A 16,083-nucleotide genomic window follows, 5' to 3' on the forward strand; every position below is an offset into this window, starting at 1 on the left:
TACAGGCCACTGCCTCACTGACCGCAGCACACGGAGGCCAGCTGCTGTGATTCCTGACCCGTGCTTACAGGACTCACCCGTGGGGCCTGTGGAGGCCTGCCTTTGTTTGGAGAGGGCAGCACAGGCAAAACGACAACCCCCACACACGCACACCAGTGACATCACCCTTTCTTACGAAGATCACACACATTCAGGTCTTCAGATTACGACTTGGAGAAAATGACATCAGCATTCTTAGCATTCTGAAGATTCAGTTCTGTCTCAGACAAACCCGTCACAAGTCAGCTGTCCTTACATGCCCCGAGTCTTCCACGGTTCAGAACTTGGCAGAAATTTCTCATATGAGCAACAAAGTGATAGTGTTTGGTGTGTACCCCATACCTGGTGACTTAACACATGTCATTACATTAAAACAATTAGGGACTGTAGTTCCTAAACCCCTCCCCCACGCAAGAGGAGGTCATGGCTGATGTTTCTGGGTGCGCTGCGTATCTCAGCTATGGTGATGTATTCATGCTGTTTGTGTAGTATAGTGACATGGTTTTTTGGGGGGCCTTATTGTCGTATTTGTCCTTCTCTCCTACTGTTTCCTGGCGTGTCGCTAAAATATTGGCAGTGCAGAGTCAGTCATCACACACTGCCTTATCCACAGGAATCGGACTTGCTCTACCCACGTGCTGGTTACTCAAACCTGCTGGCACGCCTCACTTGAATTCTTTTTGGACTCCAAGGTCACATGCATCACGAACGCACAAACATATTTCACCTGTTCTCTGCAAGCCATTGGGGTTTGCAAAATTTCTTAATTTGTCGAAGGTATCTTGCAGTAATTGAACCCAGCGACTGAGGTGACATCAGTGTTTACAAGTTATGCTCTTCCTCTGCTATACATGGTCCTTAGCCAGATGAATGGTGCTGGAATGTTCTGGAATCACACCAGAGGCCTGTCACACACCATTACCACGGCCCATATGACCCCACGTTAGCACGCCTCCAGATGTATCAATACCTTCGCACGTGTGTATCTCACCGAGATCCTTTGTGTGTGTGTGTGCGTGAGAGAGTGCAAAAATACTAGATTTTGATTGTAGTCTTTCTTTAAAGCCAGTATCGGCTTCATCTCGCATTCTCTTTGTGCGTTGTGAAAGAGTGTTTGCGAAATGTGCCATTGCATAACCTTCTGAGCCCTTTCACCTGCATCTACATCTGTACAGAGGCGAGATTCCTCGTCTGAATAATTCTTTAGATATAGGTACTGTCAGCACAAGAAACACTTTAAGAGTCCATCGAAACAGGCTTTTTAATGTAAAACATACGCCCGTAACCAAAGGAGAGCGAAACCGCTTGTTCAGACTGACGGGCTTGACCCGCTCTTATTTCCGGCCTGATATCGTCGTCATCTTTTGGTTGGCAGCTACGCTGAAGCACTTTTCCCACAGACTCCATTATCTTTCCGTCACTCTTATCCAGCGCAGCCATTAAATTCGAGATAAATGTGTCTAGTGTGGTTTGTTTTTTTTTTGAAAATCTATCCTACTTACATCAGAACTAAAGGGGGGAATTTTCTTTTAATACATTTCGTTGTGTATTAATTTACTAGTAATTACAAAAGGTGTGAAGGGAAGGCCCCACACGCGTGTCCTCTCACGTGAACGTTCTCTGGTTTGGTTGTAGGAACGACCTCACATCGCGCTCGAGCTCCGTGTGACATCACTTTCCCAAATATTTCTGCGCCGGGACGTTTGGCCATGTAAGGAAGCGCGCGCCGACATTCGTGTCCGCGCGCTAGTGTTTCAGACGTCGGGATAGACTCTTCCTCTTCATAAGCACGTCTCCTTGTGCCTATCCGGTGCAATGGAGGTTTTGCCTTACAAGGCTGAGTTACTTTGCCCCGGAGAGCGAGCTGCGCGCTGCCTTCGCGGTTACACACAACCTTCTTGGGACTTCAGAGGCGGCGGCGGCGGTGGAAGGAAACGGCGAGGCTCTGAACCGGTGCCAGTCGCGCGGTGATGTGAGGTAGCCGCGTGAACTCTGGCAGCTGTCCGGTGTGTCGTCAACTCCCACCCCGTATAACGGCGGTTATTCAACCGTTAGCCTATATAATACGTTCTTATTCTGTATGTGCACACGAACGCATTCACTTGGTGCACTTTACAGTGTGTGTTTGTGTATGTTCCAACTGCGCTTACAGTAGTTCCTAAGTCACTATAAGAAGTCACCACTGGGTTCGGTGTCAGAAGCTGCCCGCTGGTGACGGACCTGAGGCAGCCCGAACTGCGCAGAGCGACAGACGGGCTAGACGCTGTAACAGTACACCTGGAGTGTAATAACTAATAGGCTATAACTCCGTCTCTAATAAACCGACTGGTGAGAAAGATAGTAATACATAAACATATAAAGAAAACAAATAAACATCATTCCATCATGTTTGCATTATTCAGAGTAATTAAAATATTTTAAATATTTTTAACTTTATTTCGTCATTTAATAAAAAAAATCAGTATTTGTTTTTGTGTGTTTTATGTTTTATTACTTTTTACGAACCACAGAGCCCATTGCTACCACACACTGGATATCAATGTATAAATCTAACAAGTCCAATGTATAACAATGTGTAAGATTGTACCTTGAAATCAGACGTGACTCCATCTGTTTGGATCAGTGGAGGTTCTAGAGACCGTCTGAAGGGGGGGGGGGGTCCCCGAAAACTCTTTCCTAATTAACCACTGAAATGCTCGCTAAGTATAACGACAAGTTATCGATTAATTGCCAATACTGGTACCGCTTTAATTGTTAAAACCCGCGTGCCCATCCAAACCTTTCAAACGATTGCTCAACCACAACCTACAGACTGTCAGGATAGGTTGACTCCATTAACTGCAATATAGATTATCCAATAGCAGCTGACTCTGGAGTATAAGGCGGGGCCTAGGAGTACGCTCAACAGCCAATGAAGTGCCAGATCCCCCCCCCACCCGACCCCCCCCCATTACAGCGAAGTTTCGGCCCCCGTCGCTCGCGCTGGAGGTCCTGCCTACTTGCACTCTGGCTCGCGGCATTAGAACCAGAGAGAAACGGAGGCGAGGACTCCGCGCGAGTGGACGGAGTGTGAGGGACCAGCGAGTCAGCGGCAGGCCGAGCGCGCACCGCTCCCATCGTTCCCAGCACCGCGTGTTAAGTGCGCTCGGGAGTGTTACCGCGCCGCATTAGCGCAACTGTCCAAGACGGAGCGGAGACTAGAGCGACAGAAGAGTGTCTCGCGCAACCAGTATGGACCATCATCATCATCATCATCATTACGACGGTGGTGAAAACGACTACATGCAGCAGGAAGACGACTGGGACCGGGATCTCCTTCTTGATCCCGCTTGGGAAAAACAACAGCGGAAGGTAGAGCGAGCTTTTGCGCCCCGTCTTAACGGAAAGCGTCTCCGGGATCGCAGCTTTAATCAGTGGTGCAATTCACCCTCCACCGGCTGACTCCTCACACGGTGCATTAGTGCCTCCGGGTCGCCTGATGCCAAACACGGTCTGATCCGTTATAAGTTCTGTCATAACTATTACTTATGCGTTTTGTTTGTGGAAGAGGGACGTAAGTGTGCCTGCATGCACTGAAACTCGCTGGGGTCTTTTTATTGCGAAGTTAGGGTCGTGTTTCTATGACACACGCTCACATTTGTTCAGTTATCAGTTGATTTTATCCATTAATTTGAGGTCATTCAGTATGACCCGAGCATCAAGCACTCCAGCCCGTTCTGTACGCGTACCTCCAGCGCAACAGATGCCGGCGACACCTTCTTGTTTGTGGGTGCCGGGATGCTGGTGGTTGCCCTGCTGTGTCATATGACCGTGTGCTGATGCGCGGACAGTCGCAGTAAGATGAAAACAAAAGTGCGTTAAGCACGAGCTCGTTTTACGGCAGCAGCGTAGTCGTTGTATCGCACTCGGTACTCTGCGTAAGAATAAGCGCGTTCGTTGCAGCTGATGCTCTTAACCAAATGAACTAGTCTACCGCAGTTTTTTGGTCAGGGCGGATAAACTCAATGCGAAATCACATGACGGCCGTCCGTGCAGGTCCACCGAGCAGCCCAGGCCTACAAAGTATTTAGAGTATGACTGCAACATTTGCTCCCACACTTTTCCTCCTCTTTGAAAAGTATGGAGAGGAAAAAAGAAAAAGCGGTCTGGAATCCGCGAGGGCGCTGCGGTTAGGGCTGGGCTTCACGCGACCGAGCCTGCCCAAAAATGGTAATAACAGACCCCGCGCGCTGCTCTTGGAAAACTTTACCCCCTTTTCTTTTTTTCCGATGTGTGGAAAGCTTCGGCCTCTCGTTTCCCAAATTATGTCATCGGTAGACGGCTACCGAGAGGAAAGGCGCTCACTCAGATATGAGAGTGTAGAGCTCGAAACGGAAGATGTCATCAGTGAGCGGTGCTCTGTGCAAAATCCATTCAGCTGCGTTAGTGATTCATTTCACAACTTTAAATATTTCATTTAAAGATTTCACTCACCAGCTCTTGGGGTTTGTTGATGTGTGTGTGTGTGTTAAGGAAGTTTATAATAGGTCAGAAAAGGATGGAATGGGCAAGACTAAAACAGATCCTTACACAGGTCTGATGTGTTTCCAGCACAGCTCCGAGGTGTTTCTGTGCATATTCTCACTTCTCACTCTAGTATACCACTCTTCTCACTCTAGTATACCACTCTTCTCATACTAGTATACCACTCTTCTCATACTAGTATACCACTCTTCTCATACTAGTATTCTAAGTGTCTTAAGTGTAACTTTACTAGAATGTAACTTTTACTAGAGAACACACACACACACACACACACACACACACACAGAGTTAGGATGCAGACCCAGATAGGCAGCGTTCTGCCCAATTAACACCCTCTGTGACTCTAATGACTCTGTATGTGTGTGCTTGTGTGAACTGGATAAATAGGTTATTGTTCAACATGAAGGTCAGTAAAGGAGGGTCATTTAACCGAGCAAGCTCTTAAATGCGCACACGCACAGAGCACAGCTCATAAAAACATACACCTTAGAAGAGTTAATTTAAAATGATCTATTAATGTGTGTGCATGCATACATGTGTCTGTGTTAATCTCTCTCTCTCTCTCTCTCTCTCTCTCTCTCTCTCTCTCTCTCTCTCTTTGTGTGTGTGTGAGTGTGTGTGTGTGTTGTCATGAGCGAGTCAAAACCTGACTCAGGACATCAACAGCATACCTTATCACCATATCACAGCCCATGTTAACAGCTAATCCTGCTGCCAAGGGCCAGCTTTTGTGTGTGTGTGTGTGTGTGGGTTGTGACACTGATGATGCTAAAAGATGACTGGCTCTATGTTTGAGACAAGTTCACATGTGTGTCAGAGACACAAATACTGAAGGAGGGGTGAGGAGAGATCACTCCAACTGCTCAGCTGCTCATCCACCTCTCCTCTACACCTCTCTCCTCTACATATATCTCCTCTACACCTCTCTTCTCTACACATATCTCCTCTACACCTCTCTCCTCTACACATATCTCCTCTACACCTCTCTCCTCTACACCTGTCTCCTCTACACATATCTCCTCTACACCTCTCTCCTCTACACCTCTCTCCTCTACACATATCTCCTCTACACCTCTCTCCTCTACATCTCTCTCCTCTACACATATCTCCTCTACACCTCTCTCCTCTACACATATCTCCTCTACACCTCTCTCCTCTACACATATCTCCTCTACAGATATCTCCTCTACACATATCTCCTGTACACATATCTCCTGTACACATCTCTCCTCTACACCTCTCTCCTCTACACATATCTCCTCTACACATATCTCCTCTACACCTCTCTCCTGTACACATATCTCCTCTACACATCTCTCCTCTACACCTCTCTCCTCTATACATATCTCCTCTACACATATCTCCTCTACACCTCTCTCCTGTACACATATCTCCTCTACACATCTCTCCTCTACACCTCTCTCCTCTACACATATCTCCTCTACATATATCTCCTCTACACCTCTCTCCTCTACACATATCTCCTCTACACCTCTCTCCTCTACACCTTACTCCTTTACACATATCTCCTCTACACATATCTCCTCTACACCTCTCTCCTCTACACCTCTCTCCTCTACACCTTTCTCCTTTACACCTCTCTCCTCTACACATATCTCCTCTACACCTCTCACCTCTACACCTCTCCTCTACATCTATCTCCTCTACACCTCTCTCCTCTACACATATCTCCTCTACACCTCTCTCCTCTACACCTGTCTCCTCTACACATATCTCCTCTACACCTCTCTCCTCTATGCCTCTCTCCTCTACACATATCTCCTTTACACCTCTCTCCTCTACACATATCTCCTCTACACCTCTCTCCTCTACACCTCTCCTCTATACCTCTCTCCTCTACACATATCTCCTCTACACCTCTCTCCTCTACACCTCTCTCCTCTACACATATCTCCTCTACCCCTCTCTCCTCTACACATATCTCCTCTACACCTCTCACCTCTACACATATCTCCTATACACCTCTCTCCACTACACCTCTCCTCTACACATATCTCCTCTACACCTCTCCTCTACACATATCTCCTCTACACCTCTCTATACCTCTCTCCTCTACACATATCTCCTCTACACCTCTCTCCACTACACCTCTCTCCTCTACACCTTTCCACTACACCTCTCTCCTCTACACCTCTCTCCTCTACACACATTTCCTCTACACCTCTCTCCTCTACGCCTCTCTCCTCTACACATATCTCCTCTACACCTCTCTCCTCTACACCTCTCTCCACTACACCTTTCCACTACACCTCTCTCCTCTACACATATCTCCTCTACACCTCTCTCCTCTACACCTCTCCTCTACACCTCTCTTCTACACCTCTCTCCTCTACACCTCTCTCCACTACACCTCTCTCCTCTACACCTTTCCACTACACCTCTCTCCTCTATGCCTCTCTCCTCTACGCCTCTCTCCTCTACACATATCTCCTCTACACCTCTCTTCACTACACCTTTCCACTACACCTCTCTCCTCTACACATCTCTCCTCTACACATATCTCCTCTACACATCTCTCCTCTACACCTCTCTCCTCTACACACATTTCCTCTACACCTCTCTCCTCTACGCCTCTCTCCTCTACACATATCTCCTCTACACCTCTATCCTCTACACCTCTCTCCACTACACCTTTCCACTACACCTCTCTCCTCTACACATATCTCCTCTACACCTCTCTCCTCTACACCTCTCTCCTCTACACCTCTCCTCTACACCTCTCTTCTACACCTCTCTCCTCTACACCTCTCTCCTCTACACCTTTCCACTACACCTCTCTCCTCTACGCCTCTCTCCTCTACACATATCTCCTCTACACATATCTCCTCTACACCTCTCTCCACTACACCTTTCCACTACACCTCTCTCCTCTACACGTCTCTCCTCTACACATATCTCCTCTACACATCTCTCCTCTACACCTCTCTCCTCTACGCTTCTCTCCTCTACACCTCTCTCCTCTACACCTCTCCTCTACACCTCTCTTCTACACCTCTCTTCTCTCCTCTACCCTCAAGACACAAGGCTGTGTTAGCTGTGCTGTCTAGGCTTGTCCTTATTGTCCTTATAAGGATAGGCAGGTACCTAAGGCCCCTCCCTGCATATTCCTGCCTCCCACTTCCTTATTCTCTCGCTCTCTGTCTCTCTCTGTGTCTCGTTCTCTGTCTGTCTCTCTTATAATCATATAATCATACCCAAAAACACAGTATTTAAATGAGTCAGTTCTTCACAGATGTCTGTGTCCGTCTGTGTATGTTAACTGGTATAGGTGCCAGGTTCTGTTGATGTGCTAAATGCTGCTCTTGCATCTGTACATGAAACAGGGCCTCAACCGAACAACAACTGTCATTCATACCTGTTAATTACACACACACACACACACACACACACACACACACACACACACACACACACACACACACACACACATACATGTGGACTGTGTGACTGTGGCCCTTGGCAACACACACACACCCACACACATGTGTGTGTGGGTGTGTGTGTGTTGCCAAGGGCCACAGTCACACAGTCCACATGGCCCCTCACATGGTTACATGGCCCTTCACACGATTACATGGCCCCTCACACGGTTACATGGCCCCTCACACGGTCACATGGCCCTTCACACGGTTACATGGCCCCTCACACGGTCACATGGCCCTGCACACGGTTACATGGCCCCTCACACGGTCACATGGCCCTTCACACGATTACATGGCCCCTCACACGGTCACATGGCCCTTCACATGGTTACATGGCCCCTCACACGGTTACATGGCCTCTCACACGGTCACATGGCCCTTCACACGGTTACATGGCCCCTCACACGGTCACATGGCCCTTCACACGGTTACATGGCCCCTCACACGGTTACATGGCCTCTCACACGGTCACATGGCCCTTCACACGGTTACATGGCCCCTCACACGGTCACATGGCCCTTCACACGGTTACATGGCCCCTTACACGGTCACATGGCCCCTCACACGGTCACATGGCCCTTCACACGGTTACATGGCCCCTCACACGGTCACATGGCCCTTCACACGGTTACATGGCCCTTCACACGGTTACATGGCCCCTCACACGGTCACATGGCCACTTACATGCTGTACTGGCAGTTCCTTTGTTTCCGTTCGCATTTATGAACAGGTGAACTTGGAAACCCTTGGACCCTTCACTCGAAAGTGCGCAGGATGAAGTGTGTGTGACAAGCAGACATGCTGCGAGCTTGATCGTACCACCCAGCCACTTCCTGTGCAGTGTGGAATTCTCTCTTTTGCTACAGGACCCCTACACTAGTAAGCCTTTTGTTTACCCACATTAAATGTCCCAGAATTCCACAGGTTTCGCTTCTGCATTAAAAGGAGCCTAGTTCTCTCATTAGTCTCCCCACACCTGCCCACTCACCGGCTGTGTGCTGTGGCCCCGCCCTGAGCCCCTTTCAGGAGGCCCTGGCCAGTTCTATTTGAGGAGTCAAATGGGTAAGATTGGGTCATTCCTATCCAAGTTTAAAGGGTTCAATGCAAATAGTAGAAGGGAGAGGCTGCCTGACAGGCGACCTGATGACCCTCTCAGGGCCTGTCATGCTGCCTGGTCTAGAGAGAAAAGAGATTAAATATGCACATCAAGGCATTTCTTCACACTGCAGTGCTTTGGCATACAGCCATATAGCAAAGCTATCTGAAAGAGAACTGAGTTGGAAAGGGAGAGAGAGTTTTACAGAGCTACACAGCTCTTAACACACCTGCTCCCACACACACACACAACTGCCCCCCTGCAAATGGCTGTCACACACCGCCTCTACACACACCTGACTCTCACACACCTGCACTCCCACACACACGGCTCTTACACACCTTCTCTAAATACACTCTTTTGACTCTCACACAATGGAGCAACCTCACACCGTCTCCACACACACACACACACACACACACATGCCTAACAGTTACACACCTGCCCCTCAGAACTCTCACATAACTGACCAAACTCACACATTCTCCACACACCCACAGACACACACACACACACACACACACACCTGACTGTTACATAAACAACCTCACACCTTTTCCAAAAAGATACACACACACACACACACACACACAACTCTCGCATCACTCTCACAACTCTCAAAACACTATCACTTCATTCCTCCATGAAGGCTGTAATGATGGACTGAGTTTGTGTTTGTGTGTGTGTGTGTGTGTGTGTGTGTGTGTGTGTGTGTGTGTGTGTGTGTGTGTGGCTTTGCTGTTGGCCTGGTCATAAACGCACCTGAAGGTGTGGCTTACAGTTTTTTGCAGCTGCTAAGACGTATAAATGTATACCCTCATAGCACAATTTTTTAAAACACTAACCCATGTAGCCTATCTATTGAACTGGTGCACTAAACTTTAAGCACATTCTCTGCCTTACACTCATTTAGAAATTCTTAAACACACTTTTTGCAACAAAGACAGCTATCCACCTCGGAACAGACAGAGACCATCATCAATATGGTCAGAGCAAACAACAGCACACATTTCTGACAACTACAGCAGCAAACAACAGCACATCATTACTGACAACGTCAGCAACATTCATTCAGTGAGTCTATCTGCACTGGGCCAGTAACAGTGTGAAACAACTGATAATCTAGTGTCCTGGGCCACACAGCATTGACATTGTTATGCCTATTTTATACTGTTGTACAATACTGTAATGAACATCATAGGACACTGTACCATTGTCAGAGTCCCTGGCAGCATGGCACCATCACACAATGTGTGGTGTTCATCATGGTGCCACTCTAGGTCCCTACAATATTGTGCACATCATCACCTTCTTCAACACAGAGCACAACATACTCATTCTCCATCACTAGGGTGATGAACCAGAACAGTCCAGGTTTGTTGTCGTCTGGGTCAACATAAGGTTGCTCAAGTACAAACTGGTTCACTGAACAACCACAATTTGTTGTGCTTCACCTCCACCGAACCCTCCGTTGATGTTGAGTTCTTTTTGGCATGGAGATGGTCACCAACCCCACCAGTGCAAATACATTCAGCAGGTGATGGAGGAAGCTTGAGGTTATTTTGTCTTTGTTTTTCTTTTTTGTTGTTTTTGTTGTCTATGTGTTTACAGTATATACAGCATGTGTTGCTGTAGTGTTCAGGCAAAACCAAAAAAACCCTTGTAATTGTGTTTTACTTTATGGTGTAAGTGCAGAAATAACCACTATTTTTGTGAATATTCATGTATACTGTATGTGAAACATCTGACAGACCTTCACAGCAGACTGCAAACTAAACACATGGTCGTAGTGTTTTCCATTTGCCGGTGTGTAGTCACATGAATGAAAGGCTAATCATCTGATATTTTTGTGTATATTTTTGGATGAAATAATATGGTTTTGGCAATTTTTGTAAGAGTTTTGGTTGAAGTGTGTGCTTTTACCAAAAGTGTGTGATGTTTTACCTGTTGTGTGTGTAGCATTGGCTGCTGTGTGTAAAGTTTAGACAAAAAGAGAAATAGTTTCAGAAATTGGGTCTTAGCATCTGCAAAAAACTGTAATAAAAGGTTTTTGGGGAGGAGCACAAACTCCAGAGTACAATCAGAGCCAAGCAGACGGGTTTGAGGTTTGTGTAGCTCCTCCCTCAGCTCTCACCTGATGGTCCTGATGCCAGCAGCTTCCGGTGGGGTGTGGAAGGGTCGTAGCTGGAGGCTTTAGGGATACAGCTGGTTTACACAGCGAGACAGCGCAGCACACAGCAGCCCCAGCTTATACAGGCGAGGAGACATTATTATAACTTCATATTGTGGTTTATCGTGGTCACCCACACACACACACACACACACACACACACACACACACACACACACACACACACACACACACAGAGCACAGTCTGTCTGTCTATGTGTCTGTTTCTCTTTCTCCCAGTATTAATAATAATAGTATTACTTAGTGTTATAGTAGTATTCCATTGTGTATGTATATGTGTGTGGGCAGATGTGTATGTGTGCGCGCATGTGTGTGTGTGTGTGAGAGATTTAACAGAGGTTTGTTGGAGTTCCATTGTATGTTTGGTAGTAGGTGTGTGAATGTGGACTGGTTTGTTTTCATTGTGCTTGTTTCGGTTGGTTGTGGGTTTGTTGTATGTTTGTGGGTCTGTCAGCAGGATCACAGCAGAAGCTGAGAAAATTGCAGTGTGCTGTTCTATGTGGGATGGTTTGTGCTGTTTTATGTGGGCTGGTGTGGGCTGTTCTTTATGGGTCCGTGTGTGCTGATCTGTGTGGGCTGGTGTGGGTGTTCTGTGTGGGCTGTTCTGGGTGGGCTGGTGTGGGCTTTTCTGCTCACCCTGTTGTGTTGGAGGGTCACGCACAAGGAGGGTAGATAACCATAGGACTCAGGAGTATAGATAAGGTGTGTGTGTGTGTGTGTGTGTGTGTGTGTGTGTGTGTGTGTGTGTGTGTGTGTGTGTGTGTGTGTGTGTGTGTGTGTGTGTTTGGTCACTCACTCAGCAGTCAGTATACTCCAGTATGCTCCTCTACACTGATCTCACTTCCCTGTTTACAGCTGCCGTTCTGTGTGTGTGTGTGTGTGTGTGTGTGTAAGTATTAGTTCACTTTCTTAGACATAAGATGTGTGATGAAGGGGTGTAGTTATCAAAATCCTTATTGCTGTTGAAATTCAGTTCAGTTCAGGTTTCTGTCAGAGTGGAGTTTTACACATTGGTTGACATGGCTGACATGGTTGACATGGTTGACATGGTTGTTCATTATTAAACTGTTGTTGCATGTCTTAAACGGTGAAGGATTTTTTGCTTAATAGAATGGCATGTTTCCATGGTAATTTCACTCTCCATTAACTGGTCTGGACAGTCGTAGTTGCTGGTGAAGATGTTAACAGCAGGAGAACAAAGACTTCCTCTCCAACGGCTCCAGTATTACTGATCACAGCTTTCACTCTCCTGTGGTATTCAAAACGTGAAGTCTGGACTGCAGTAACAGCTCGGTGTGTGTGTGTGTGTGTGTGTGTGTGTGTATGTGTGTGTGTGTGTGAGGGAGAGATTTACATATACTTTCCCTAAAGGCACAGACACACACACACACAGAACATGTAATGAGTATGATAAAACACCTCAACTTCCACCATAAAGGCTGGAGTGACTCTCTAAACACACAGAGCTCATAGTTATGTGGGTGTTGCTCTGTGTTTTTGAACTATTACATGGTTGGGTAACAAATGCAGTTACAGTAAGCACTAGTAGCCAATCTTGATAGTAGCACACTACCCTGTATATGTGGTAAAGTGCACTACCGTGTATGTGTGGTGAAGTGCACTAACCTGTATGTGTGGTGAAATGCACTACCCTGTATATGTGGTAAAGTGCACTACCGTGTATGTGAGGTGAAGTGCACTACCCTGTATGTGTGGTAAAGCGCACTACCCTGTATGTGTGGTGAAGTGCACTACCGTGTATGTGAGGTGAAGTGCACTACCCTGTATGTGTGGTAAAGCGCACTACCCTGTATGTGTGGTGAAGTGCACTACCCTGTATGTGTGGTGAAGTGCACTACTCTGTATGTGTGGTGAAGTGCACTACCGTGTATGTGTGATGAAGTGCACTACCCTGTATGTGTGGTCAAGTGCACTACCCTGTATGTGTGGTCAAGTGCACTACCCTGTATGTGTGGTGGAGTGCACTACCCTGTATGTGTGGTGAAGTGCCCTACCCTGTATGTGTGGTGAAGTGCACTACCCTGTATGTGTGGTGGAGTGCACTACCCTGTATGTGTGGTGAAGTGCACTACCCTGTATGTGTGGTGAAGTTCACTACCGTGTATGTGTGGTGAAGTGCACTACTGTGTATGTGTGGTGAAGTGCACTACCGTCTATGTGTGGTGAAGTGCACTACCCTGTATGTGTGGTGAAGTTCACTACCGTGTATGTGTGGTGAAGTGCACTACCCTGTATGTGTGGTGAAGTGCACTACCGTGTATGTGTGGTGAAGTGCACTACCGTGTATGTGTGGTGAAGTGCACTACCGTGTATGTGTGGTGAAGTGCACTACCCTGTATGTGTGGTGAAGTGCACTACCCTGTATGTGTGGTGAAGTGCACTACCCTGTATGTGTGGTGAAGTGCACTACCCTGTATGTGTGGTGAAGTGCACTACCCTGTATGTGTGGTGAAGTGCACTACCCTGTATGTGTGGTGAAGTGCACTACCGTGTATGTGTGGTGAAGTGCACTACCCTGTATGTGTGGTGAAGTGCACTACCCTGTATGTGTGGTGAAGTGCACTACCCTGTATGTGTGGTGAAGTGCACTACCGTGTATGTGTGGTGAAGTGCACTACCGTGTATGTGTGGTGAAGTTCACTACCGTGTATGTGTGGTGAAGTGCACTACCCTGTATGTGTGGTGAAGTGCACTACCCTGTATGTGTGGTGAATGGATGTGGTTGTGTATGAGATGACAATTTGAGGGGTCCTATTGCTTGTTTGTAGGTTTTGAGGCCTTGGGGGTTACTATAGCAACATGTTCCCAGCATGTACAGTGCAGACAGGGTGGGTGTGGTGGAGGAGAACACCGACAGGAGAATCACACAGCAGTGTCTCCTCGCTACGGCGATGGTGTGCAGCGATGTGCTGAGCGTGCAGTATGTGTATGTACGTGTGTGTGTGTGTGTGTGTGTGTGTGTTTCATGCTGAGTGGGCTTTTACAGGCTATCAAAGTTACTACATGAACACAATACCATCTTTGGGTGTTCTATCATTCCAGAAAACAAGTATGAACCCCCCTCCCCTCAAAGTTCTGTGTGTGTGTGTGTGTGTACATGTGTGTACATGTGTGTGTGTGTGTGTGTGTGTGTGTGTGTGTGTGTGTGTGTGCGTGCGTGAGTGTGTGTGCGCGTGTGAGTGTGTGTGTGTGCGTGAGTGTGAGTGTGTGTGAGTGTGTGTGTGAGTGTGTGTGTGAGTGTGTGTGTGTGAGAGAGAGAGAGAGTGGGTGTGTGTGTGTGTGTGAGAGAGAGAGAGAGAGAGAGAGAGAGAGTGAGTGTGTGTGTGAGTGAGTGTATGTGTGTGTGTGTGTGTGTGTGTGTGTGTGTGTGTGTCTGTCTACTTGTGTTTTTGAAGCTCTCACAGGGTTTGGAGCTGTTGGCTTTGGCAGAGCTTGTCCTGAAAAGACTGATGGAGTCACCATCATAGCACCAGTCATACCGGAGAAAAGAAATTCAGTATTATTCTTCATTATCTAGGGTTAGTCTTCATTATCTAGTTAGGGTTCATTTTATAGGGTTAGTCTTAATCATCTAATTAGGATTCATTTTGCAGGGATAATCTTCATTATCTAGGGTTAGGGTTCATTATCTAGTCTTCTTTATCTAGGGTTAGTCTTCATTATCTAGTTAGGGTTCATTATCTTGGGTTAGTCTTCATTTCTAGGGTTAGTCATTAAGGAAACATTCATACGAATACAGTAAATGCACTCACAGCTTGGTTTAAAGACATATGGCTGTTTCAGTTTCTATAGACCTGACGTTTTAGTAAATCATGACTGTTTATGTTCTCATTTGGATCAAAGTGTGTCTATAGTCCCACCCTTGCATCTAAGCGCAGACAGACATGACCACACACACACACACACACACACACACACACACACACACACACACACACACACACACACACACACACACACACACACACACACACACTTCCAGTAGTTTATCAGTTTGTCAATATAGTCTCTGTGTGTGTGTGTGTGTGCGTGCATACACATGTACGCGTGTCTGTAAGAGATAAGTCTATAAATATTGAAAGGACAATGCTAACTCTCCCTCTCTGTCTTTCTCTCTCCCTCTCTCTATCCTTCCCTCTTCTTTCTATCCCTCACTCTCTCTCTCCCTCTCTCTCTCTATCCCCTCCCCCTCCCTCTCAGTCTTTCTTGCTATGTTGCTTTTTCATTCATTCACTGACTGAATTACATGCTGGTACATACTGCAATAATGCAGAGAGTGGATCACATCCAGAGCCCTAATGCCCTCATAAACTGCTGTGTGTATGTGTGTGTGTTTATGTTTGTTTATGTGTGTGTACACGTATGCATGTGTTTCTTTTTAAATGTGTGTGTCCGTGTGTGTGTGTCCGTGTGTGTGTCCGTGTGTGTTTGTATGTATGTGTGTCTGAGTGTGTGTGTGTGTGTCTGTGTGTGTTTGTATGTATGTGTGTCCGAGTGTGTGTGTGTGTGTGTGTGTGTGTGTGTGTCTGTGTGTGTGTGTGTGTGTGTGTTTGAGACGAGCTCCTGTTCTACAGCTGTTTCCCATTAACTTGTTAACATACCAGACAATCTTGCTCCTACTGATGCAGACTATCTCTATGGCAACCTCTCTCTCTCTCTCTCTCTCTCTCTCACACACACACACACACACACACACACACACACACGCGCACACACACACTGTGTTACACAGTCACAGACTTTAGGAGGAAGTTTAGCTCCGGTTGGTG

General features: G+C 46.9%; 1 protein-coding gene across 6 annotated transcripts in view; it reads left to right on the forward strand.

The window, feature by feature from the left end:
• Positions 1–3,015: 3,015 nt before the first annotated feature.
• Positions 3,016–16,083, forward strand: part of actn1 (actinin, alpha 1) — a 39,432-nt gene continuing 26,364 nt past the window's right edge. For 4 of the 6 annotated variants that reach the window (XM_076974453.1, XM_076974454.1, XM_076974456.1 and 1 more), the window contains exon 1: positions 3,016–3,390. In XM_076974453.1, the coding sequence (XP_076830568.1) occupies positions 3,271–3,390 (120 nt within the window). In that variant the 5' untranslated portion in view covers positions 3,016–3,270. The remainder of the gene's footprint in view (positions 3,391–16,083) is intronic. The other 2 variants (XM_076974455.1, XM_076974457.1) reach the window with 1 other exon arrangement.

Source organism: Brachyhypopomus gauderio, chromosome 15, assembly GCF_052324685.1.
Source record: "Brachyhypopomus gauderio isolate BG-103 chromosome 15, BGAUD_0.2, whole genome shotgun sequence".
Taxonomy (NCBI): domain Eukaryota; kingdom Metazoa; phylum Chordata; class Actinopteri; order Gymnotiformes; family Hypopomidae; genus Brachyhypopomus; species Brachyhypopomus gauderio.